Source organism: Hippopotamus amphibius, chromosome 3, assembly GCF_030028045.1.
Source record: "Hippopotamus amphibius kiboko isolate mHipAmp2 chromosome 3, mHipAmp2.hap2, whole genome shotgun sequence".
Lineage (NCBI taxonomy): Eukaryota > Metazoa > Chordata > Mammalia > Artiodactyla > Hippopotamidae > Hippopotamus > Hippopotamus amphibius.
Genome location: NC_080188.1, coordinates 20717054 through 20742347, shown reverse-complemented (window position 1 = coordinate 20742347; position 25294 = coordinate 20717054). Strand labels below are relative to the sequence as shown.

General features: G+C 41.0%; 1 protein-coding gene across 7 annotated transcripts in view; it reads right to left on the bottom strand.

The window, feature by feature from the left end:
• The window catches only part of LIMCH1 (LIM and calponin homology domains 1), a 326500-nt gene that overhangs the window by 149718 nt on the left and 151488 nt on the right, over nucleotides 1–25294 (bottom strand). For all 7 annotated transcript variants that reach the window (XM_057726692.1, XM_057726685.1, XM_057726686.1 and 4 more), the window contains exon 3: nucleotides 17090–17159. In XM_057726692.1, coding sequence (XP_057582675.1) covers nucleotides 17090–17159 — 70 coding nt within the window. The remainder of the gene's footprint in view (nucleotides 1–17089; nucleotides 17160–25294) is intronic.

The window sequence follows — 25294 nt, the reverse complement described above, 5'->3', positions numbered from 1 at the left end:
AAACAAACAAAAAAACAGACATGACAGAGGTGAGTGAATGGTGTAAGGGGCAGGTTTCAGATCACTGTTGTTCTCCAAAGTATACATAAATAAATAAATAGATAAATAAATAAATAGGATTCACCAAATTAAAATATCAGAACATCTGACAGAATGGCAAGAGACCAGGTGGAGATCAGTAGTTCACACACATCCTTGTATTTCCAAGAGATGTGAAACTCCAGGTTCTGAAAAAGACCAAACAGAAGCCCACCTGCCATGGCAGCACCTGGAGCTAAAAAGAGAAGATAACCTCTAAGAAATCCAGCCTTCTTCATTCTACACTCTCAGAGTTGGGTGTGGGGACTCAGAGTCTGTGACTGTCACTTCCCATCTTTATAACTGCTTTGGTTCTCTCATTCTTTTCTTTACTGCTTACCTGTGCTCATTTATGTTTCAGAGGCTGATCACACACATCACTACTTTGGATGGCCCTCCAGTTTCATGGGTCAATCCACTGCCCGTGCTACTTATCTTGCACTACCTTTACATCACTGTAGAGTTGGGCTCTGTATGCCCCTCTATATACACACTACCCTCCCTCTACTTCCTCACCCCCCACTCACTGCTGGGAGCTAAGTTTGAAAGTACCATCCTTTTATGTGTACTCAACATACCCTTTTATTTATTTATTTTTTAAGCCCTTAATGGAATATAATTGCTTTACACTCTTTTACAACATACCCTTTTAATAGAGAAAAAGAAACACGGCACTTGTGTTCCCCGAGTTAGTAAGTTCATAGCGCCCAACAGAGTCTAGACTGTAGCATCCACTAAGGCAAGGACTGCAACGATTCGTTTTAACACTCAATATCCAATGCTTAGTTTAGTACCTGGCACACAGTAGGAGTTCAATAACTATTTGTTGAGACATTGGAAGCAATTTTTTCTCTTTCATTTTATTCTCAAATTATTTTCTCTACTGAACAAAGGAAGTTTCATAAATCACTGGAATCATGGTTTAAGGGAATGAATGAGCCAAAAAGACAGGTTCAAAATCTCAAAAGTTCCCAAATTCATTCCAATAACCCGTCTTCCTCCACTACCTCCTCCTGCTTTTTTTCTTCTTCATATCTTGAACTATATTACAGGATATAGCCTAGAAATTCCAGGCTCTTTACCTATATTAACTAATTTACACTTCAGGAAAGCCATACAGGGTAGTTACTATATTATTCCCATTTTACAGATAAGGAAACAAAGGCCTCACATGATTGAGTAACCTGCCAAAGAGCACACAACTAGGAAGTTGCAAACCCAGAAACTGAACTTAGGCCGTCTGACTCCAGAATGCCAGCTCCTACTGACCACTCTGCACTGCCTCCTGAAGGACAGCTGTTAAGAAGGTTAACTGATGCCATTCATTCAGTAAAATATTTATTGAGTGACTACTACATGCCAGATGCCCAACATACCCTCCACAGCCATGAACACTGTCCGTATATAGTCAGCATTCCTGGTGCTTTCCTAGTTGCCCTTTGCCATGTCTCCCAAACAGTAAGCAGGCAGAATCTGGTGAATAAGGAAATTCAGGAAGAGCTGATCTCCTTCCTCATTCTGCCTTTTAAACTTTCTTATTCAAAACAATCAGCAATCCTCTCAGCATTACATGGGACTCTAGCAAGAGCCAGGGGGCCTAAGCAGCAGGCTGGAAGGGCACAGGTGGAGACCGACAGGGAAGCAGCGAGGTGAGTGACACGGGGCTCCCGCTCTATAATTAGCCTGCGTGTGCTGGCAGCCTTTCCACGCCTTGCTGAACAGTCAAAAGGCAAGCCGCACGGAGGGTGCCGGATTCTTGCTCCTTCTTCCCACCCTTGGAAAGGTCTTCTAGGCAAGAAGAATTACGGTGGCCCAATCACACACCCGACACACAAGGCAGAAGCATGGAAGTGGCACGGACCCCCGGCAGAACTCCTGTGGCCTCCGTGTGGCCTGACCTTCATCTTGCTCCACGCCCACCCACGCCGTGCAGGACGACCCCTGCTCCCCGAGGCTGCTGAATCAGCCCTGCCGGGAACGGCCCGAAGAGAAGCTCAGGCTCCTGAGACATGTGGTCTGTTCAGCACCATGAAGGAAATCGCAGTTGTGCAGTGAGGGAATAAAAACGAGGAGCTGGCTGAATAAAGGTGATAAAAATAGATTTTCCGACTCCACGAAGATGAATCACTTTGCCATGGGGATTCGCCAGGCTCTGTTTCAGCTTCGTTTTCAACCCAGCCTCGTACATTTGACTAAAGAAAATTTCCTTCCCCTAGATAACCACTGCCATGAAGCGTTTAGCATTCGGACAGTTCTGATGGGATTTTATTAGAGAATTTTCCAGAAAAGCCTCCATTCCTTCCGTCGCCTGTCGTAAACATTGGCTTTGAAGGGCAAGAGTGGGCTAGGCTGGGGTGTGCGGCCCCTGACCCCAGACTCGCTGCCCTCCTCCCTCCCCCCTCCACTTTCTCCTCCATCCTTTCCCTCCTTATTTTAAGAAATGGAGATTTTTAGAACGCAAAGGGGACAAGTGGGAAGGAGCAGAACGTGGAGGGGGGCTCAGGTAAGACAGCACCTCACAGGTATGCTGGGGCAGTTTCCCCAGGACACCATGTGCTGCTGAGGGATAAATCTTTAAATGTAGCAAGAGTTGCTCCTAATTCACAAAATTATTGAAAATCCTCTTTATTTTGACGAATGTGCCTATGTGCCTTCCATGACACACCCAAAAGAAAAAACAATGGCTTTCCTTAGGGATAAAAAAAAAAAAAAAAAAGGCTTCATTAGAAGCAACAGGTGGTAAAAATATCAGGGAACAAGGTAAACTCCATAGAAAAGTAATTTTGGTATATTTTAGCCATACCATAAGTGTATAAATAGAACCTCTTAAAGAAAAACAAAGTGATAAAATCGAAATAGCTTTCTTCCTTCCTTCATGGACACCCATCATTGTGTATTTTTTTCGAAACGGATTTTACTTACCCCTACATGGCCTCATACTCCACATAAAACGCCAGCATGCCCACACGTGGGAGGTGGGTGGGACATCTCTCCTGGGTGCTCCAACAGTCAGCCCGCACACAGCAACCAAAGTGCCCTTACATCCCCTTTCCCCAAACAATCCCCAGCACAGCAAACCCAGCTCTGCCCCGAGCAGGCAGCAGCAGCTGAAATGCTGATGCAGTGAAAGAGAGCGAACTGGAAGAGAGCGTGATTGCCACACCTATTGGGGAGGGAGGCGGAGAGCTCTGCTCCCACTGAGGAAGAGGGACAGAATCCCCGAGACGTAGCGATGCCCAGTGCGGTTCTGCAGGAGAGCTTTGTGACAGCTGCTGCTGCGTAGCTGGCACCCAGTACTATTCAGGAAACCTGGATCTGGAATAGGACCCAGCAGGACCTGAGGGGGGAGAGCTCAACTCCTAACTCTGGAAGAAAGTAGCCTTGTGACCCCCGGCCGGTCACTGCCCTCTGAGTCTCTGTTTCCTTATTTGCAACAATATTCTGCGATAACCTATATGAGAAAAGAATCTGAAAAAGGATGAATATATGTATGTCTATCACTGAATCGCTTTGCTGTATACCTGAAACTACACAACACTGTACTCCAACTATACTCCAATAAAATTAAAATATAAAAATATAAAATTTTTTAAAAAATCTCTAAATAGCTTCTAGTTCCGAAATTTTAAGGCCATCGGAATAATCATGAATATAACAAATAATAAGCTCAGGTACAATTTGTTGAAAAGAGATGATGTACCATCCACCATGCTAGGCATTTTACACATATTATCTCATTTAATCCCACGATACTGAGACAAGATTTATCAATCCCATTTTATAGATAAGGACACCGGTGAACTCACTCCATGATTCCCCGTGAAAATGAAGGCTCATCATAGCCATTCAAGGTTTTTGAATTTAAATGGAAGCATTTAATCTTTGTGCCTGAAACTGAGGTGACACCTGAGGATGGAATTTCTGCACTGTTGGGTGATTAATGTGTTTACAATCCTCTGCTGGGATAATTCTGAGGTACTTGTATTTATGGTTACGGCCGTTCATGCTACTGCAAAACCCATTTCCCACCTGTTGTTTTTTTATTAAGCCTCCCTAAAGGACATGAAATATTTCTTTGTGCAGCTTCTAAAAACGGGGATCATGAAATATGTGAGCAGAAACCTCGTGTGTGGATTTACTGTTTGGAATTTTCAAATGCTATAAAACACAGTGTTTACAGCCAATTCATCATTTATAAAAGTTTATTAGCTTGATATGCCCACTGCCTCACTGGTAACCTGCCATTTATGGATACCAATACATCAAATGGTAGACTGACATTTAATATTTATTAATAACGTCTGTGTTTCCCTGCCTATTTTATAGCATCCTTGCATTATGTTCTATTTTATGTTTATCATCAATCATTCTAGTTTTCAAGTAAACTTTTTATTTTAAAATAGTTTTTAGATTTACAGAAAATTGCAAAGATAGTCCAGAGAGTTCCAGTATAACTTGTATGCTGTATTTTATATTACTAACCAGTGGTTAGTACCATTTATCACAACTAATGAACAAACATTGGTACACCACCACTAACTAAACTACAGATTCTATTTGGGTTTCATTAGTTTCCTGCTAATGTACGTTTTCTGTCCCAAGATCCATTCAGGGTACCATAGTACAGTCATCACTTCTCTTAAGCTTCTTCTGGACTTTCCTCATTTCTCAGACTTTCCTTGACAGTTTTGAGAAGTATTGGTCAGGTATTCTGCACCTCCATTTGGGTTTGTCTGATATTTTTTCTCATGGTTAGACTGGGGTAATGGGTTTTGGGGAGGAAGACCACTGAGATGAACACCATTCCCATCACACCGTAACAACCATCCTTTTATTATATATAGGGAACATATTTACGTCAAATCAAAACTTTAAATTGAATACCGTTAATTTTAGAAAAGATCAATTAAATACCAAATCATTTACTCAGAAATACAATATTTTATCTTGTGGAGAGAATGACAGAGAGGGAAACTAATTTTTGCATCTACTTTGAGATAAGGGTAGACCTTAGAGTCTAGCAGGAAGCCAGCTAATTACAAACGAGGTGTCTAGCACGTTCTTTGAAGTGCTTGCCAAGGCAAACTTTCTACAAAACAGTCTCGGATGATGGCACGTTTTAAGAGAAGTTGTTTCAACTTAGTGTAATCTCACTCTTTCATACAATGCTTCGAGATATTGGTGAAGTTTTTTTCCTGTTGTAAAACCACAGAACCCCTATGAACCTGGGTTTGGAGTATATGCTAAAAATTAGCTGCACAGAAATTCCTTCACTAGGTAAGCTATGACTATGAAAACAAAAGTAAGACTTGGGCTGAAATATGTATTTCCTGCTATTATATATTTTTTCCTCACAGTTCCTAATTGAAGGTCTGTTCCTCAGGGGAAAAAAAGTAAGGAACTGATGTAATGTCACAAACTCTGCTAAATGCTGTTCAATGAAAGATAAGGCAGAACAAGTGGTTTCTTTCTTCAAAGAATGGTACTTTTTTTTTCAGGGACAGGAAGGGGGGAGAAAACAGAAAAAAAAAGTTTTACAGCACTGCTATATATAACCTTCCACCTCTGCAGATACATAAAATAATTATGGAAACAAGCTTGGAAAAATAATTTGTGGTGCATAAAGAGGATATTAGACTTCAGCTCGCACGTCTAGGCACTCCTAACACATGTGAATAAGAATAGCAGTCCTTGGCTGGCTGACCCACTGTTATGGGCTCAACTGTTTCCCTCCCCAGAGTCATATGTTGAAGTCAGAAGCCCCAGTAACTCAGAACTGTGACTGTATGTGGAGGTAGGGTCTTTAATAAGTGATTATGTTAAATGGGGTCATTTAGAGCAGGCCGTAATCCACTATGTTTGGTGTCCTTATAAGAAAAGGAGATTAGGAAACAAACACACATGCAGAGGGAAGACCATGTGAAGACCCGGGGAGAAGGTGGCCGTCTGCAAGCCAAGGAGAGAGACTTCAGAAGACACCAACCCTGCCACTTCCTTGATTTCAGACTTCTAGCCTCCAGAATTGTAAGAAAATAAATTTCTGTCCTTTAAGGCATCCAGTCTGTGATACTTTGTTATGACAGCAAATTAATATGCTTACCTAGCCCTGAGGGAAGAATCAAGGGGTATAAGAGAGGCTAGAGGGTATGAGGTTGGTTAGGTATTATATCTCAATAAGTTGTCAATTATATGAAGATCTTGCTAAGTCACTCTCTCTCATGATTTTCATATCTAAGTGCAATTGCTAATGGCTTCCCCTGTGGTCTCAAACTCTTTCCATCACCCCTCCCTCCCTCCCCACCCCACTCCAGTCTCTGCCAATGAAACAAACAAACACTCCAAAGATCAGACTATAATTTGCAGGGGAAAAAAGCTTCAAAGTTTGTGTGTATAGAAAAAGAAATAATTTGTCTTCATGTATACTTAAGCATAAGGATTTAACTTTAAAATCAGCCATTCATTAACCTAGTCCAATTTTTTATAACTTTTTCCATGAATTCCAAACCAACATTTTCCAATTGTCTGCCAGACATCTGCACATGAATATCTCTTAAAGGTAGCCAACTCAATACGTCCAAAAGAGAATTCATCTTTGCTTTTGGAACCCATTTCTCATCCCTTGCTCCCATGATCCCTATTAATGGCATCACTATACGCCAAGTCGCTCAAATCCAAAATGTAGATGTCATCTTCCTAAGATTATTTATCATATCTCATCAGTTCCAAGTTGTACAATTTTTACCCCTAAAATAATGATGCATGTTTCCATTGCTGGTATATTAACATTGTGTCATAATTTAATTGACAGCTTTTAAAAAATTAGTTATACTTTTTAAAAATGGTGTGCCTTATCATCGATGGCATATTACTTTCAGTGAAAGACAGAGAAGCATAAGTCCTGTGTCCTCATCTCCACTCTCACTGCTTCTACTAAGGTTAAGCAGTAGACATTATCTCTCATTTGGACCACTTGTCTCCTAATTGACATTTGTTACTGGTCCTTTCCCATAATCTACTTTCTACACAGCCAACAGAGTTATCTGGAACACAAGACTCCTTTGTTTGCAGTGGCTCTTACTGCATATAAAATGAGTCCAAACACCACTAGATAGCCTTTCTGGTCTTAACCTAACTTTGGTCCACTTTCCACAGGATTGATTTCTTTCAGGGACCCTGGGCTCCACCTGCAACCACATACAAATAACAGCCACTCCCAGACAAGACCCAGGTTCCTGTGGCTCAAAGCCTTTCTCATCCCATCCCCTGAGGCTAGACTGTTCTTCCCCAACCCCAGTTGTCTTCACTAAATGTAGATGCCTGTTCAGATTCCACAGCTTCCAAAGTTCTTACTCTCAAATGGAAACGTCTTCCTTGCATATCCTATTTCATTAACATTTCACAGTACACCTTCATGAGACCTTATTTGTACATTTGCCTCTCAGAAGGGGAGGAAAGCAGGAGTTACGTCTTGAGTCACAGTGGATTTTCACTTGGAAGGCAAGAGAGAACATACCATCTCTTTTTAGTGTACACGTGCAGAAGAAAACTGGGAAACAGACCTTGGATGTCATGCAAGGGAGGCGGTCCGAGGAAAACTGTATTATTGTTAACGTACTATAACTGTAAAGGACGCATTTTCAGGAGAATAAGAAATCCATGCCCTGCTTTCTCAGCAGATTAAGACAATGGTTTCATTCACTGTGGAGGCAGATTTTAAACAGCTCCCAGTGATTCCTTCCTCCTGTACACAGGCCCTTGCGTGATCTCCTCCCCTTGAGTGTGGGCTAGACCTGGTGACTTGCTTTTGACTAACATAATATGGCAGAGGTCAGGAAACGTCACGTCTGAGATTAGGTTACAAATGACTGTGATGTCCATCTTGTTTGTTCTCTCTCCCTCCCTCTCTCTTTCTGCGCGCTTACTCTCATGAAGCAAGCTGCCACACTGTGAGCTGTTCTGTGTAAAGAGGCCCACATGGCAAAGAACTGAGGATGGCTTTGGCCAACACCTGCAACAAACCAAATCTTGTCGACATCCACCTGAGTGAGCTTAGAACCAGACCCTTCCCTAGTCAATTCTTAAAATGAAACCAGCCAATATCTGATGGCAGCCTTGGGAGATATCCTGAAACTCTAACCCAACTCAGCCAAGCCCAGATTCTCAACCCACAGGAACTCTGGGATGGTAAACGTTTTAGGTCACTAAATTTGGAGGTACTTAGTCACACAGCAATGGATAACTAATATACTCACCAAATAAGAAAATCAGAAAACAGATAATAAACACAGGATAGGTGGAAAGGACACACAAAAAAAACTCTTATTGAGTCTTCCCAAGTGCTCAAAAAACATGGATAAAGGAACTAAGTTATTGGTCTGATCCGAGCACACAGCAGACAACCGAAAGCCAGCCTGTTCCAGTGGCTGCCAGCATCCCCCTTCACCCTGGTCCAGCTCACTGTGGAGAACGGCTCTCACCAACTGACACACTTTCATATGGGTATTCACGCTGTGCCACATCTTTAGGTTTAGGTCCTAAATTAACTGCAGTCCTGATTCCTAAGAGTGATAATATGCAGTGGGAGATATACCTAGAACATTCCCTTAGCTCGAGGAAGGCTTTAAATGCCTTTCTGAGCTGTTTGCATTTTATTTCTTTTATGCAGTGGGCAGCTATGTAAGGTTATCTGTCAAGATAAGGGACCTGAGCCAATCTGCACTTTTAGAAGGTACCCGTGGAAGCTATTACACCTGGCAGCATACAAGCCATAGTGACTTGGGAGGCATCAAACAAAGTAACCCAACCCCGCTCCGGCAGGTTCACAGTCCACCATTCAAATGAATGCAGGATCAAATACACCAAAGACCGGGTGGGTTTTGTTGTTTTACCCTCCAGTTTGTGCTCTTCTATGTCTAAACCTACTAAAAGGCTAACGACCATCCCCGCTCGGGTTCAGTTTTGGCACCAAACTCGAGAGTAGCAAATTGAGCGTTCCTTCTGTGTGTGGTGTGGAAACACAAAACAACTGAGGTTTCTCTCACCGTGCCAGGGATGAGGATAAAGGAACGTGTGTCACGAAATTCAGTTTTGGCTGAGATTCTTCACAAGGTCTATTCATTTCTCTCAGTGAAATGTACCTCCTTTGCACAGAACATCACTCAAACACCAGTTTCCACTTGGCCCCCAAGGAAGAGCGAGACCACCTCCAGAGAGCCACCTCCCCTGATCGCACCATGCAACTGCCTCAAAGAGCAATGTGTGGCAGGAAAAACACACTGGGGGGGTGTATTCCAAGTCTCTCCTCCCCGCCTGCCTATGAAGGAGAATTGTGTCTGCCTCTTCCCAAGTCTTTGTTGTCCAGAATCAGAATCATGATGGGGGCGCGGGAAGCACTAAAAGGAGCTAAGTCTAGCTGGATTTATTTGCACCTGAAAAGGCTAAGGGTTACTAGTGGCAGAGAAAGGGGTAAGAAGCAAGAGAGACGAGCTAGTACAGTGTGAGTCTGGATAATTGTAGGAAGTTGGGGTGGAGAGAGATTTGCAGGAGACCTGGAAAGGATAAGATGGGTGGTGTGGGGGGTGCTTCTGTGCATATCAAGACAGAATGGCAGAGAGAGGAGAGAGGGAGAAGGGCATTTTAGGAAGTTTTATGAATGGAATCACGCTATGACATTTTTTGGAAAGACTTCAGGAAAGATGTCTAATGCTCCCCTATTAGCATCCATTGTTGAACTGGGGCTTCATTGACTGTGATGCTTGAGATGTGGCCACATGGAGATTGCTTTTATAGGGGTGATAGCAGAAATGTTACATTTACAGTGCCTTTTAAAATAGGCCACTGCCTCAATTTGGTGAAATGAATAGATTTTACATGAGAAGGATGAGAGGTTGTCTTCTAAAAACATATAAGATCTCCTTAGAGGCTTACCCTCCAAACAAATGTTTGGGAGTGTTGAGGTTCAATGAGCTACTGTAAGGCCTAATGGAGATAGTGTAACACAGTAGAGAAGGCACAGAGCCTGGAGTTGGGCAAATCGGGGTCCAAATCTCCATATTGCCTCATTTATTGGATGGTAACTTACTTCTTTGCTCCCTTATTTCCTGAGATATAGTAAAAGTACAGCAATAACTGCATCGCAGGGCGATTGTAAAGATTAAGAAGGATAATCACGCACTGCACCTGATACACAAGTAGGTATTAATATACTATGGTGTCATTATCGTGTCTTACACCTCTGGCCTTCCTCTTTGCCTGCTCTGCCTCCCTCCTGGCCTGAGACAATCAGGAAGAGAAACAGAGGCAGAGAACAGAACTCTGACCAGCTTTTTCTGGGGGAACCTATAAGATAAACTGTTGAAGGGAAGGTAAACGCTCTAGAATTTCTAAACAAAGTTGTAAAATATAAACCTAAAATATAAGACATTGGTAAGGGTGAGCTGAGACAGACAAGAGCTAATCTCCAGTTAGGATTTGCAGGAAACCACTTCTTGGCAGGTAGACACCCAAAACACCCGGGACTCAAATTTACTGTGTTGTCATCTTCCTAAAATTACGAAGTTTGTGTAAAGGCTTTTCACTCATTCTACTCAGTTTTCAACAGCTTCATGTGTCTACCTTTGTCCAAAACAATATTTTTAATATTCTTATAATGTGGAAATCTCCACTGCCTTTTCATCATTTCTCCTTCTCTGACCTCCCTCAAACACTGAAACATCAACTGTTCTGGTATCAGTTTCATAAAATAAAGTAGATACCTTCTGAAAGCTTCCTAAAGTCCACAGCATTTACAGGAACTTACATTTTTATCCATTTCAGAAAGCTCAGCTCTAAGCATATTTGAAATCTTTATCTTTTGTTAAACAAAAATACACCTTTTATCCTAAAGAATACATTTTTACATGGGTTAGAGTAACTACATGGTAGGAAAATTCTACCAGTTACATTCCTGCCATAGTCTATTGAACTTCAGTTAGTGCAGAGTTCCAGCATGCATCAGGTGAAGTGAGCCCTTTCACAGAGCTTGGAAAGATATTTTGAAGGTATTGGCCAAAACGAAGAAAAAGAAAAGAGATGAACTGAAAAAGTGAGTCTTTGCTTTTCCCTCTTTCTCACAAGAGGTAAAATAATTGTCATTTACACGTGTTCCATTTTCAACCAGGAACACCTGTGAGTAATACAACCAAGAAGAAGGGTGGCCTGTGTTTTGGATTCAACTCAGCGTTGACTGCTTGTGTGATCTTCCCCTCTGTGGACCCACGTGTCCTCATCTGTAAAACAAATGTATCTAAGATATCCTTCCTGATGTAAAATTCTTTTTTTCTCAGATCACTTTCATCCTCATGGATTCACATGCAAGATCAACCAAATATTTCATGACAGTCCTAGGAAGGTTCAGCACCCAAGGGCAGAATCCCCAAATATCTATTTCCAATTATACTTCACACGTGCATATACACACACACACACACACACACACACACACACACACACAATGGCTGCTACAATTAAAATCCGGATGAGAAAAGACTGAATCCCCAAACTCCTATTGTAGCAAGGATTTCATACATTTGTGTCTCTTGCACAGAGTCTGATGTTTCTGGGATGAAACAGAATTTAGCATGATCTCTAATGACCATTAAATTGAGTTTCACGACGTGGCTTGATTATGCAATACTGTCGAACTGGCTGAATAAAGGGCAGAGTTTTTAAAAGTTCTTGGTATGCCAAGACCTAAGTTTGAGGTCTTTCTCTCTGGCAAAAGCTAACAGTATCACTAACACCTAAAAAAGAATGCAAGCATCTGCAGGCAGTCACCATGCGGCTGCATATGTCAGCAATTGTTACAGAAGAAACACAGACCTGGATCCAGGGTCTTTGCATTCTTGCCAGGAAATGATTTTCAACTACTTTGTTTTAACACCTTCACCCCTGAATTCTTTGTAAGCACAGCTCAACTCAGGGGCTAAAATACACCTATTCATGCCTTTGTAAATCTACACGTGTTTATAATTTGGATTGCTATGTGAAAACACACTTTTCTATTTATCTTCAAGTCAAGCAGCCGGGCCATCTTAATGGATTCTTCTCAACGCCAGGCCATTAAGACACACAGGCATGGGTTTCAGGCATGGAAAACCGTCTGGCCATACTTCTTAGATCTCTGTAGCCTCTGCTACTGATGGCTGCTTGATCAATAGACAGTCAGTGACCTGTCAACCCCCCGACAAAGTGCAAATCAACCTAGAAGTCTGTAGATGCACTTGAGGAATGCTGTCTGTTCTTTCCTGAGTGTCACAAATATGGATGGAAGAAATGTCATGTGAAGAATACACTCACGCAAGAGGCTGCATCTCTACACATGCAAGATGGTCTCTGCCACCTTCAAATCTACTGCTTGTTTGAGGTCCCCCCTACCGTCTTAAAAAAGATGAGAATTAATTAATGTTTTAATCCCCAGCATTTTATATTGTAAATTTTCAAGCCTACCAAAAAGTTGCAAGAATAGTACCATGACAACTGTATATCCTTTATTTAGATCCAAAATTTTGCCGTATTTCCCTCTCTCCCTCCCTCCCCACTCCCTTCCTTACCTTCCTTCCTTCCTCCCTCCCTCCCCTCCTCTTTCCCTTGCTCCCTCCATCCCTCTCTCTCTTCCTCCTCCCTCTCTCTGTCTCTACATGTGTATATACAATTATACATTATATGCACAAACTTCTTTTTGCTGAACATTTTGAGGATTAGTTGTACATGTTGTGACACTTCATGTCTAAAGACCTCAGCTTATGTACACCTAACATCAAGAATATTCCCCGATATCCACAACTATCTTAGACAAGATAGTTACCACGTGAAAGAAACTGAACACTGAGAAAACACTATTATCTTATATTCAATCAACACTCAAATTTCTCAATAACGTCTCAATAACGTCTATGATAGTTGCTCTTTCTCAATCAAGAATCTCACATGGCATTTGGCTGTCACATCTCCTTAGCCACCTATTTGCAACAGTTGTAGGGGATGGGGATGTGTCTTTAATGACATGGACAGAATTAAGGAATGCAGGCCAGCTGTTTTATGGAATGTCCCTCAATTTGGACTTGTCTGATTTTTTCCTCAGAATTGGATTTAGGCTATTTTGGCAGACACTCCATCTAGGTGGTGCTGTGACTTTCTAGTGCATCACTAGGACACCTGAATCTTGCACCCCTTACAGGCATTGGTAAGTGTGAGCATGGGCTTTGGACCCATCTCAGCTTTTACTATACGTGTGATCTTAAAGCTGCAATGCTTACATATGACTTCTAAGTCATTTACACACCTTGAATTTCAAACTGTGAACAATAGTTATTCAAAAATCTTACTCCCCAAATCATATTTCAACTCAGCTGTCTTTTATGTCTCTAATATATTAACTCATTTTCTCATAAACCAGGAGATGCTATCTGTAAACTATAACAAAAGATCATATGGACCATAAACACTAAAGGCTTCACAAAGGAGGTGATTTTGCATTGGGTCTTGATACATACATAGGGTTTAGTCAAGAAGAACAGAGAGAGAGTGTCATATTCATAAGAAGTGTCATGAGAAAAGGCTTCATACATAACACTGAGTAACATTTGAGGACCTATGAGTTGACTGTAATAATCCAGGCAAGAGATGAGGAAGACCTGCTCAATGCCTCATTTAGTCGCCAAGGAAATGCAGACAAGAAGACAGACTGAAGAAAGTCTCCATATTCTCTGACAGCTCAGCTAGGGCAAATACATGTTCATGATTCCTTTACTGACATTGGTGGGCGGGAGCAGTCACTTAAGTCTAATTTGAATATGCTCAGTTCGAGGTGCTGGTAGGACATCCAGATGGAACTGTCCAAGACACAGAACAAGAGGCCTGGAGTTCAGGAGAAAAAACTCGGTGAGAAGTGATGACTTGGGGCAATGCTATGAAGAGTTGAGGTCATGAAGACAGACAAGAATGTGAATGTAGAAAGGAAGCAGACAATAGATTTGAAGAGTAAACTTTGGAAGAACTTTAAAAGGATGGGGGAAGGCCACAGAAAGTGGCAGTTCTGTTTCTTGCTGGGACCCCAACTAGTGCACTGGTTTTGGGAAATGTTGATCTGAAGGTAATTGGAGGAGAGGAAAAAAGGGTTTGACCAGATTTGCAGATTCAGGAATCATGAGTGCAAGAGCAGTAATTAACTATACACAGATAAGTATTTTTTTGGACTAAAGATAACTCCGTTGTGTGCTTTTTTTTTTCAACATCACCAAGCAATTAACTCAATTCTGACACTATTTACCTGGAGATAGTGTCAGATGGCCCAGGTCAAGGGCTCCGTCCCATTGAGACTGCCCCCACTTCAGATGTCAGTCTCAAGTCCAGGTTGTCAGCTGTGCTTCTAACCAACTAGCTGTAAATCAGAGGCTCCCAAGACCCCCTTCTTGGGTTTGATTAATTTGTTAGAGTGGCTCACTGAACACAGAGAAACATTTACCTATGTTTATTAGTTTCTTATAAAGCATATTATAAAGGACCCAGATGAACAGCCAGATGAAGAAGGATACAGGGCAGGGTGTATGGAAAGGGGCACAGAGCTTCCATGCTCTCTGGGTGCACCACTCTCCTGGAATATCTATGTGTTTACCAACCCGAAAGCTCTCCAAACCATGTCCTTTTGGGTTTTTATGGAAGCTTCATTACATAGGCATGATTGATTAAATCACTGACCATGGGTGACTGATTCAACCTCCAGCCCCTCTCCCCTACCGGGATGTCAGTGGGTTGGGAATGAAAGTTCCAACCCTCTAATCACGAGGTTCGTTCCCCTGGCAACCAGCCCCTATCCTTGGGACTTTCCAAAAGTTACCAGTTCAGGTGGGGCTGAAAGGAACTTGTTATAAAGAACAAGATACCCCTTCACCTTTACAGAACTGGGGCTATTCCGGAACTGATGACAAAAGACCAAATACTATAACAAAAGATGCTCCTGTTGCTCTTATCGCTTAGGAAATTCCAAGGGTTTTAGGTGCTCTCTGCCAGAAGCAAAGCCCAAATATATATTGCTTATTATAAATCACAATATCACAATAATAAATCAGTAAAGAAAATATAAGTGATATAGGATGAGGGTATGTGGGGAACTATTCGTTGGAAAAGAGTAAGGAAAAGGAGGAATGGTGAAAAGGACAAAATGGAAAGGAAATTCAAATGAAGAAGGAATGCGAAGAAAGAAAAGTCAAGGATACATACAGGAGTAAAGCAACAGAGATCCCCTGGTTTTCCTGAATCACATTGCCTGCCTGTCCTAAAGTAGAGGCAGTAGGTAAAGAACAACACTTGATCTGCTATAAGAATCCAACATAAAGTTAATTCACGTGTCTCAAACCCTTAATTTTGCTAAAATTATTTACGATTCACATTTTAAATTAATGTTTCAAAAACCCTTTTCTCCTTAGCTTCTGGCCTGACAGCTGCTTGCTTCTGTTCACGTGGATTTCACTGAAGCCTTCCTTGACTTCATGCTACAGGTTTTGCTCCTATAACATTAAATCCCAGACCTCCAAGGCCTGGAGACACCACAGGCTTAGGGCCAAAGAGCTATCTGTCAGCATCATTAAAGCCATGGCCTTAACATTTGGAAGAGATGGATTTAATAAAAAGTTTTAAAATAACCAATATATATACACAACCACATATATAATATATAATATACATATATAGATTTTTTAATAAAATTATTCAAATCCATTTCTGCTAAATTTAACTATCTATGTATTAACTTACACAGCTACATGATTCTGACAAATAAAATTAGAAAGACTTTTAACGACTAATCACCAATGCATTACCAACCAGTATGATACCTAAAATACATCCTCAGAAATAGCAATTCTTACAATTAAAAAAAAAAATCCGTTTTATTCAACTTGCTGAAACCATGTACCTAATTACATGACCCTCACAGTTCTCAATGTAATTTTTTTGTTGTTGTTGCATCAAATTTCAATTAGTCATGATATGACTGTGAAACATTTTAACAAATCATTAAAGGTCTAAGTAGGAGCCTGCCTACATTCTTGACATTTTTCTACTTGTTTCCTGGAAGACTATATGCACAGAAGGCAGTCACAATGGAAACAGCGCGCTCACATACATCCTCAGCTTTTGCGCTTTTGGTGCACACGCACGTCCGTACATGTGCTCATGTGTGCGGGGTGGGCGGGCAGCTGGTATGTGAGCTCATATACATGCACAGTGTTCCTTCCAGAACTCAGATTTGTCTGTCTTTTTGATCGTCCACCTTTTTCTTCTTATTACCAAAAGGTAACATCAATTAAGCAATTAAAATTAGTTGCCAAGAACTATGAAACATATCGATGCCTGAAAAAAAATCCTACATCTGACTACATGTGAACATCTGAGTTTTGTTGGTTTTAGATGGGTAGGTCCAGAACAGCCAGAGATTTGCTTAAACAATTCTCCAGACAACATTAGAATCACCTCAGTGTCCATTATGTCTTTAGAAATTTGGTACCACAAATGTGGTACTTAAATGCAAGGAGATTTTTAAGACTGAAAACAGCAATTTATCATGAAAGTGCTGCTTGTTCAACATGAAATTCTCTTTCTCTCTACCTCTTCACCCCTTCATTCCAGAGGAATGCAGAGAAGCACTGAAACAAGAAAACCATAATTACAATCGCATTCCTCTCCTGGGGTCAACCTAATTACCAGCCTCTCACCCCAAAACAAATTTACCTCTTTAAGAATGAATGTCATCCTCATCGCTCATGGGAAAAATATAAACAGAGATTAAGATGCCACTTAGAGGCATAACTGCAATCTTTTATTTTTAAGTGACCTCTCAGTCTAATGGCTTCAATGCCTTCTCATTCATGTGGAATATATACTACAGGAGAGAACTGTAATAAATGGTACTGTCATGACCCTTAGGTTAGAGCAAAGGAATACTGGAAGATAAATCTCAGTTCTGGATACTCACCAATCCTGCAATGGGGGTAGGCAATCTATTGATCTTTTTAACAAGTCCTGGCTTTATAGCATTCAGCAACCTGTCACGAAAAAGGCAGAATGTCAAGTGAGACATAAAGCAAAATGGATCACACAAATCACCTTTATCCGGGGCTACAACTAAATTGCTGAATAGGAAAAGCAGCGAATTTAAAGCATGTAGTAAATCTCAATAATCTATGAGCCTTTGTGCATCCAAGTTTTGAAAAGCTTTGCCAATAACAAGTTTGTCCATCGCAGGTGAAGTTTTAGAATTTGGAAATGTTGGGAGAAAAGAAAGGATGGAGACTGGGAAAAGGACAAAAATGTGAGCTGGACTGAGGCTGGGAGAGAACTGCCTAATTTTGGAGCCACGTATTACTACACAGCAAGGCTTGTTCCCAATTCTCCTGGCTAAGGCAAGGGTCTCTCCAGGGATGCACTAAGTTCAGAGACCAACATCTATCTTTGCAAATGATTTGCCAAGACGAATTCTACCTCCAGACCCTCTTGCTCTTCGAGGAGCGTGGCTTCTTAAGTGTGGTGAGCTTCACTTAAGAAAGGGAAGATTATGTTCAGCAAGAGGTTACCCAATCATACCCTGAAGATTTTAAACAAGGCTGACCACAATTCCCTAGGCAGAAAAGATATATGCGAGCAAAATGGTTTTGGGGTAAAGGCTGACATCACGTAAACATGGTAATGCAAGCAGTGGAATGCAAGAGAAACAACCATAGCTGTTAGTCTTCAGGAAATATCAGTTCAGAATGAAAAGAAATAAGGAAGGCAACTTGTAAAACTAAAATAGGGTTGGCATTAGGGTGACATGGTAGAATTGCAGCATTTGCCAACTAGGTTATTCATAAAGGAATTATTGAAGGTACAGGGTTGTAGAATGGAAGCATTTATTCTTACATTCAGGAATTAGAGGAGAGACCATCAGGTAATTTATCAGGACACATGGCAAAGAGAAACTTAGGGCAGGGGTTTAGTATAATTCAGGGGTCAGCGAGCTATGAGCCATCAGTCAAATCTGGCCCATGGCCTGTTTCTGCAAACAAGTTTTACTGGAACACAACCAGTAATTTACATAGTCACATATTGTAAACAATATTTACAAATTGCTTACTGCTGCTGTTATGCTATGACAGCAGAGCTGAGACATGACGACAGAGAACCTATAGCTCACAAAGCAAATGATTTTTACTATTTGGCCCTTCACCAAAAAGTTTGCCAAACTCTGTCACCATTCACGCAATCCAAGATTAGAGTAAATTCGGAAGAACCTATGCTTGATAGATTTCTACAAACCAGTAACAAAAGATTCTTGGAAACAGTTCAATAATTAGTCTTGAATTCAGCCTCTATTTGACTTTGACACCACTAGGTATTGATATTTGAAAATGTTGCTACAGTGGTTACAACAGACAGGATACTCTGGTTTTGTGCTAAGAATTGCCTGTTCTTGGTAACTTTCACTGCAGTCCCAAATGCTTCCACCAAGAGGTAACACCCAGAGGAGACACAAAAATCAGTGCCTTTTGGCCCATTGAGAGCCATGATGGTGCCCCTTTCACAAATGTACTAAATTTTAACCATGAATCTAACCTTCTTAAAAAGTGCTTTTTTGGAACTTACTAGGTGGCGCAGTGGTTGTGAATCCACCTGCCAGTTCAGGGGACATGGGCTCAACCCCTGGTCCGGGAGGATCCCACATGCCTTGGAGCAGCTAAGCCCATGAGCCACAACTATTGAGCCTGAGCCTAGAGCCCGTGCTCCACAAACAAGAGAAGTCGCCACAATGAGGAGCCCATGCATCACAATGAAGAGTAGCCCCTGCTCGCCACAACTAAAGAAAGCCTGTGTGCAGCATCGAGGAACCAACACAGCCAATAAATAAATAACCAAATTTTTTAAATGCTTTTTTTATAGCTTATTTGGGGATTATTGGTTTTTCCAGTTGGAAGGCAACTTGTTCACTCTTCTCATCTTACAGTGTAGAAAACTGAAGCCTGAGAACATGGAAGCCCGACAATGAGCTGATTAGCGGTACAGTCAGGCCCAGCCCCCGGTTCCCTGCATCCACGCACTCTCTCGGGCAGGGTTAACATCCCATAGCATGTGATTCAAAATAAACAGACAGATATGATGTCTCCAAAGCAGATTTTAAATGTACAAAATTCTTAAGATACATTATTTTCCTCACGAGTTCTTAAGTGTCATTTTAAACTGGAGTTTTAAATGGTATTCGTGCACAGTTGTTGAAAAAGGTCACTGAGTGGACATGACTGTCGGTTAACCCAAGCTGGGCCCGCGGGCCGTCGGAGGCTCCTCACCCCCTCCGCTGTCCTTGAAATGTACATCCTGCCCACCATCCCCACAGTGGGAGCCATGGTCAAGCATTCAGCTTTGACATAGTAGTGTGTTGTTGAGACCCTCTGGGCTGAATATCTACTGAACCCAGTTAAAGCATCTATAGAAACTTTCAAGATTCTGGCAAGATTCTTCTTGCCTTTCAGCCCACCCAAGACAAGCCTCATATGTAAGCTCTCTTGCTTATTAACCCTGCCACCTACAAATCTGGAGCTATCTCCTCTTTCTTCAGGCTCTCCTTGCCTTCTGTGTCTGGGGACCAGGTTTGAATTTCACCCTGGGAAATTCTGAGGTTGCCCAACCAACAACAGTGCTGACAATTCAAAAGGAACCAAAAGGATATCCAGTAAAACATAAGTTTCACTGTCACCAGGATCACACGGGCCAGGGCCCTTGTCCCTTCCCTGAAGGTAATATTAAAGACTGTCCAAAGAAAATGTACAAACATATTTATAATTTTTTTTAAAAGACTGGTATAGGGACTGCCTAGGAGGCACAGTGGTTAATAATCCGTCTGCCAATGCAGGGGACACGGGTTCGATCCCTGTTCCAGGAAGATCCCACATGCCATGGAGCCCCTAAGCCCGTGCGCCACAACTACTGAGCCTACACTCTAGAGACTGAGCCCATGTGCCGAAACTACTGAAGCCCACACACCTAGAGCCCGTGCTCCACAACAAGAGAAGCCACAGCAATGAGAAGCCTGTGCACTACAATGAAGAGCAGCCCCTGCTTGCCGCAGCTACAGAAAGCCCGTATGCAGCAATGAAGACCCAATGCAGCCAATAAATAAATTAATTAATTAATTAATTAAAGAAAAAAAAAAGACTGGTGTAGTAGATAATATGTACTGTCCTACACCTTATTTTTCCACTTAGCAATGTATACTGGAGATTGAATAATTTACCCTGAAGAGCATGCCTTATCAATACGTGTGGACCTATGTTCTTTCTTTTTTTAAGCTCTTTATTGGGTTATGGTTGCTTTACACTGCTGTGCCAGTTTCTGCTGTACACCAAACCGAGTCAGCTGTATTTATACATATGTCCCCATATGCCCTCCCTCCTGTGGCTCGTTACCACCCTCCCTATCCCAGCCCTCTAAGGCATCACCCATCATCGAGTTGGTCTCCCTGTGTTATGCAGCAGCTTCTCACCAGCTAGCTATCTTACATTTGGTAGTGTATATGTCAGTGCTACTCTCTCACGTCGTCCTAGCTTTCCCTTCGCCCCCCCCCCCACCCCATGTCCTCAAGTCCGTTCTCTACATCTGCATCTTTAATATCTATGGACAGACTGATGTGGAGCTGGGAGGGGGGAGTGAGAGCACTGGCTCTGAAGTCCAACTGACCGAATCCAAAATCCAGCTTGGTCACTCACCAGCGGAGTTACTTTGGGCAAGTCCATCAACACTAGTTTCCTCAGCTGTCATAGAGAAACAACGGCAGCAACTGCATAGGTGTCAGTGAGGCTTAAACATGACAAAATATGTGAGAAGCTGGCACAGAGCCTGGTGCATAATAAAGTCTCTATAAATGGTTCTCTATATTTGTGTATAAGTATTTATTTATACTAATTCAGTTCACAGCACTCTAGATCAACTACTTTCTCTAATACTTTTAGATTTTTCTAATGAAATGAAATATCATTGTCTCAGGTCTCTGAGCTTTGTTTCTAATTATCCAAAGTAAAAAATAAATAACAAATACCCTACAAAAAATTCATAAATTAAAAATCCTTTTAAAGAGGTACTCATTTCGTCTTCTCTAAGAATTGTATTATTTTTAGTAACAATAATCTACCAACTCCTCTTTTATACACATTTAGATTTTCAAAGTTTTAAATGCTTCCTTATATTCATCCTTTGTAGAATTATACTTATATGGCAGAAATCCTTCCTGTCACATGAAGTTATAAAAAAAATTATAATGATACACTTTAATTAAAAGAGCAACCAAAAAAAATCACTATGATGTCTATCAAAATGTTTAACAACAAATTAAAAAATAAAAAGCCATAGTGCTCTGAAATATTTGGGATAGTTTCGAGATCAAGGCAGCTGTATTTTTTTCATGTAAACATTGCCCCAGTTCCATACACAGTTTACAGTACACAAAAATAAAAGATAACATTGAATTCACATTGCAGAAATGCCCACCACCTGCTTATCTTGTATTTTGCATTAAACTGAGGACATTTTCTGTATATATTAGAATCAGATGAGAAGTTCAACAAAACAGCTATGAGTTTGAGTCAAGGATATTTATTCACTTGCAATGTTATTAAAAACCACTGTTGCCCTCCTATATATTAAAATATAAATATGTTTAATAAATACTTACTGATGACATGCTTTAAAGTAATGATGATGATATTAATATTTTATGTTTATGAACCTTGTTCCCCAACTGTCCTGCCTTGCAGAGACAGGTCATGTATTCACTCCCCCATTTTTATAGAAGAAAAGCCTGAGCCCCAAACTGGTATGAAGCCTTCCCCAGAGACATGCACAGCTAGTTTGCAGCCCAGCTGGGAAAGCCTACTGCAAATTGGTGCTTTAGAAAGTCCACCTTCAGTGTGTATCACCAAAGCACAAAGCAGTAACAACAGCACATAAACAACAAAAAACACAGAAAACAAACAAAAACCAAAAAACCAATAAGACACTATCTAAATACAATGGGAGAACATCAACACTAGGTGGGAATAAAAGGAAAATGGAAGCGGGTGTCTGCTGGGAGAAGGTCAAGTATAAGACACATGGACTCCGAGTTTCATCTGTGGATGACATACAACATCCTCAGGAGAAATTCTAGAGAATAGGAGGCAGTCATTCACTTGTGGAAATGCCCCACTCAGCAGAACTCCACACCAGTTTCCCACCTGTGAGCCCTAAAACCTATAGCTAGAGGGAGAACAGTCTGCTCCCTCCATCTAGTAACAGAATATATTTGTACCCATCTAAAGACATTTCTGGGACATTGGCATAATTTTACAAGGTACTTAGAAGTACATCACATTTTTAAGATGAAGACTGAAATGATGTTGATTTATCGTTTTTAAAACATCACCACATGCAAGTAGTATTAAAATAAATTTATAACTATATATAGAAAATCTGTGTTTATCAAAAATCATGGGTATCAGAGAGATGAATAAAACACCATAAATAACTTATAACACTCAGCAGTATTATCATGAAGAAAGTGCAATGAATTTGGAGGAAGCTGTCTAGGTTTTAATGGGTAAACCATGCATTAGCTATGAGCTACTGGGAAGTCACTTGATCAGTCTCAGTTTTCCTGTTAATAAAAGTGGGGATTTTGAAAACCTGACCTTCCATCCAGAACTGTGGTGAGGAGCCAGTGGGACAGTGTGTGTTGCTAGCATTGGGTAAATGGAAACTTGCATATTCACACTCATTTGGTATACTGAGCATGTCCTTTTTTGCTAAGTAAGTGCATGTTATTTTAGTTTCAACTTTTCCATTAGCCAGCTGCCAAAGACTAGAAGAAGTTTTACTTATTTTCTGGCCACGTTTGGATAAAAAAACCTCACATAAATGAGTCAACAGATGTGTATAGCTTGCTCTCTCTCTATATATGGTAAGAAACAACTAAAAACATGAAGAAAAGTTTTAATCTTGGATAATCCTCAATTACAAAAAAGTTAATGACATTGAAGGCAAGCAAAAATACATGTGTTTCTTATATGACAGAAGTGAATTGGTGTCTACTAAACTCTCGTATTCTAAATCTAAAACACACTGTGACCTATTTCAAGTAAGGCTGTTCATGTGTCCCTTCACATACTCAACAAATACTTACTGGGCATGCATGATGTCCTGGCCTAGAGCTAGACACAGGGGACACAAAGGAGGACAGGGCAGACCCCCAGGTCTCTCCCTTATGAGGCGTGCTCACTAAGAGATTTAAAACCTGCAAGAAGACCAGAACTGGGCCCATGTGTAATTCATTGTCATGCTACCTAATGCATGGCCATCTTGAGTTTCTGAGAAGGTGAATTAAAGACATACTCTGCACACATTCTGTGGAATCCAGTTTTTAAAAGATTAAAGATTAGATTCCTTAAAGAAACAATTGTTGAGACATCCAGGAATGAGGCTGATGTTCTGATTCAGCCACAGGCTGTATTTTATAATTCTTTGTAACACTTAATATCCAGCTTATGGGAGCCTCTCAATGATTGTTTAATGGTTATAAAATATAAACTGAAGAAATCTGTGTCTAACTGCAATTTAAAAAAAAAAAACAACCTCAAATCCCTACTGTGGGACAGAGAGGTTCTGTTGCATACTGACTCTTCCAACAGATGATATAATAGCTCTTCAAGGGGCACAATACTGAGAATACTGCTACAAAAGGTACAAGACCATCCAAACATGGGGAAATATACCAATGGGCAGCTTATTTTTTTACTGGACTGTAATAAACATTAAAGGTAAAAATTTTAAAGGGTTGCAAAATTCAGCTTACTCTATACGTCATTCAATTCAGAAATTCAAGTCTAATAATTATCCGAGGGTTTGGGGGAGAGCAGAGGCATGATCTAGACCTTGAACACAGGGTTGGGAAGTTCATGCTTAATCTCATGGGAAATCACTTTATTCTTTGCAGCAAGAGATTACATCATCATCTCATTTAGCTTGGTTTGTACAGCTGCAATAGGCAACTATGATCACAAAATTACCTACTTTGTGTCCCTTTACATTTGGCTCAACAGTGTTTTTCTATGCAGTTTCCTTGATCACTTTCTGGTTTAGACTATGTACCCTGGATGAAAGGTGTGTGCGCTTTCATTTAATCTAACATGGCAACTGTTTTTGAACCTAAGCATGAGATCAATTTAACCTTGACTATAAACCTGTTACAGATGTCATTTTTAGAGATTCCTTTCTAGAGCTGCCTTGGCAAAAGCAGGAAAGTTAAACATTTTCTGAGGTCAAGAAAAAAGTGACTAAAATATGGGGGAAAGTGAAACCTGAACCAAAGGGGAGTTTCATATGAACAAAATAGCGATAGAACGCAAACTGCCATCATCAATATCTAACAAATGTTTGTGGGGTGCTATGCATTGTCAAGACTGTGTGAAGTATAGGTCTATTTAAGCCACTTGCCTTTAACATATCTAAAGAAGAGATTATAAGAATTTTAGAAGGTCTTTGTAGACTTGAAATTCCAAGAAATTAGGCCTAATAGTGAATTCTAGGGTTCAACAGTGCTGTTACTATCCTAACACCCCTTCCGAGGAGCAGCTGCTCCTCAAACTCATTCCCTTTCTCCCCTAGACACACAGCTAGGCCACATCTCTCAGTGTCTTTTGCAGCTTTCTTTAGTAACATAACAGAGTTCTGGCCAATGGAGTGGGAGCAGAGTAACATATATCATACCCAGGCCTGCCCCTAAAACCACTCCCAAGCAACTGTCCATTCCCTCTCTCACCTCCCACGTTTACTAGTTAGATCTCAGCACCAAGGAAGCCTTTAGAAGTCACCTGTTGAGGATGGCGTCTCTATTAGCTGGGGGTCCCTGAAAAACTACCTGGAGCAGAGTCATCTCCACCCTTTCCTGCTGCCAAAACTGGGCTACATGAGAGTGAGAAGTACATTTTCACTGCATTAAACCACTGAGAGTTAGGAGTTTATGGGTCACAGCAGCCAGCATTACCTTAACTATTAAAGCTCTCCAGGAGGTCTTTCCTCAGTTAAAAAGGGGCCTTATTTTGCCAAACTGCACCTAAGAAAATCCTGTCCTAAAATGCAAAATTAAACGCCTGGGCACATCCCTTCCCCCGGGTCTTGTTGG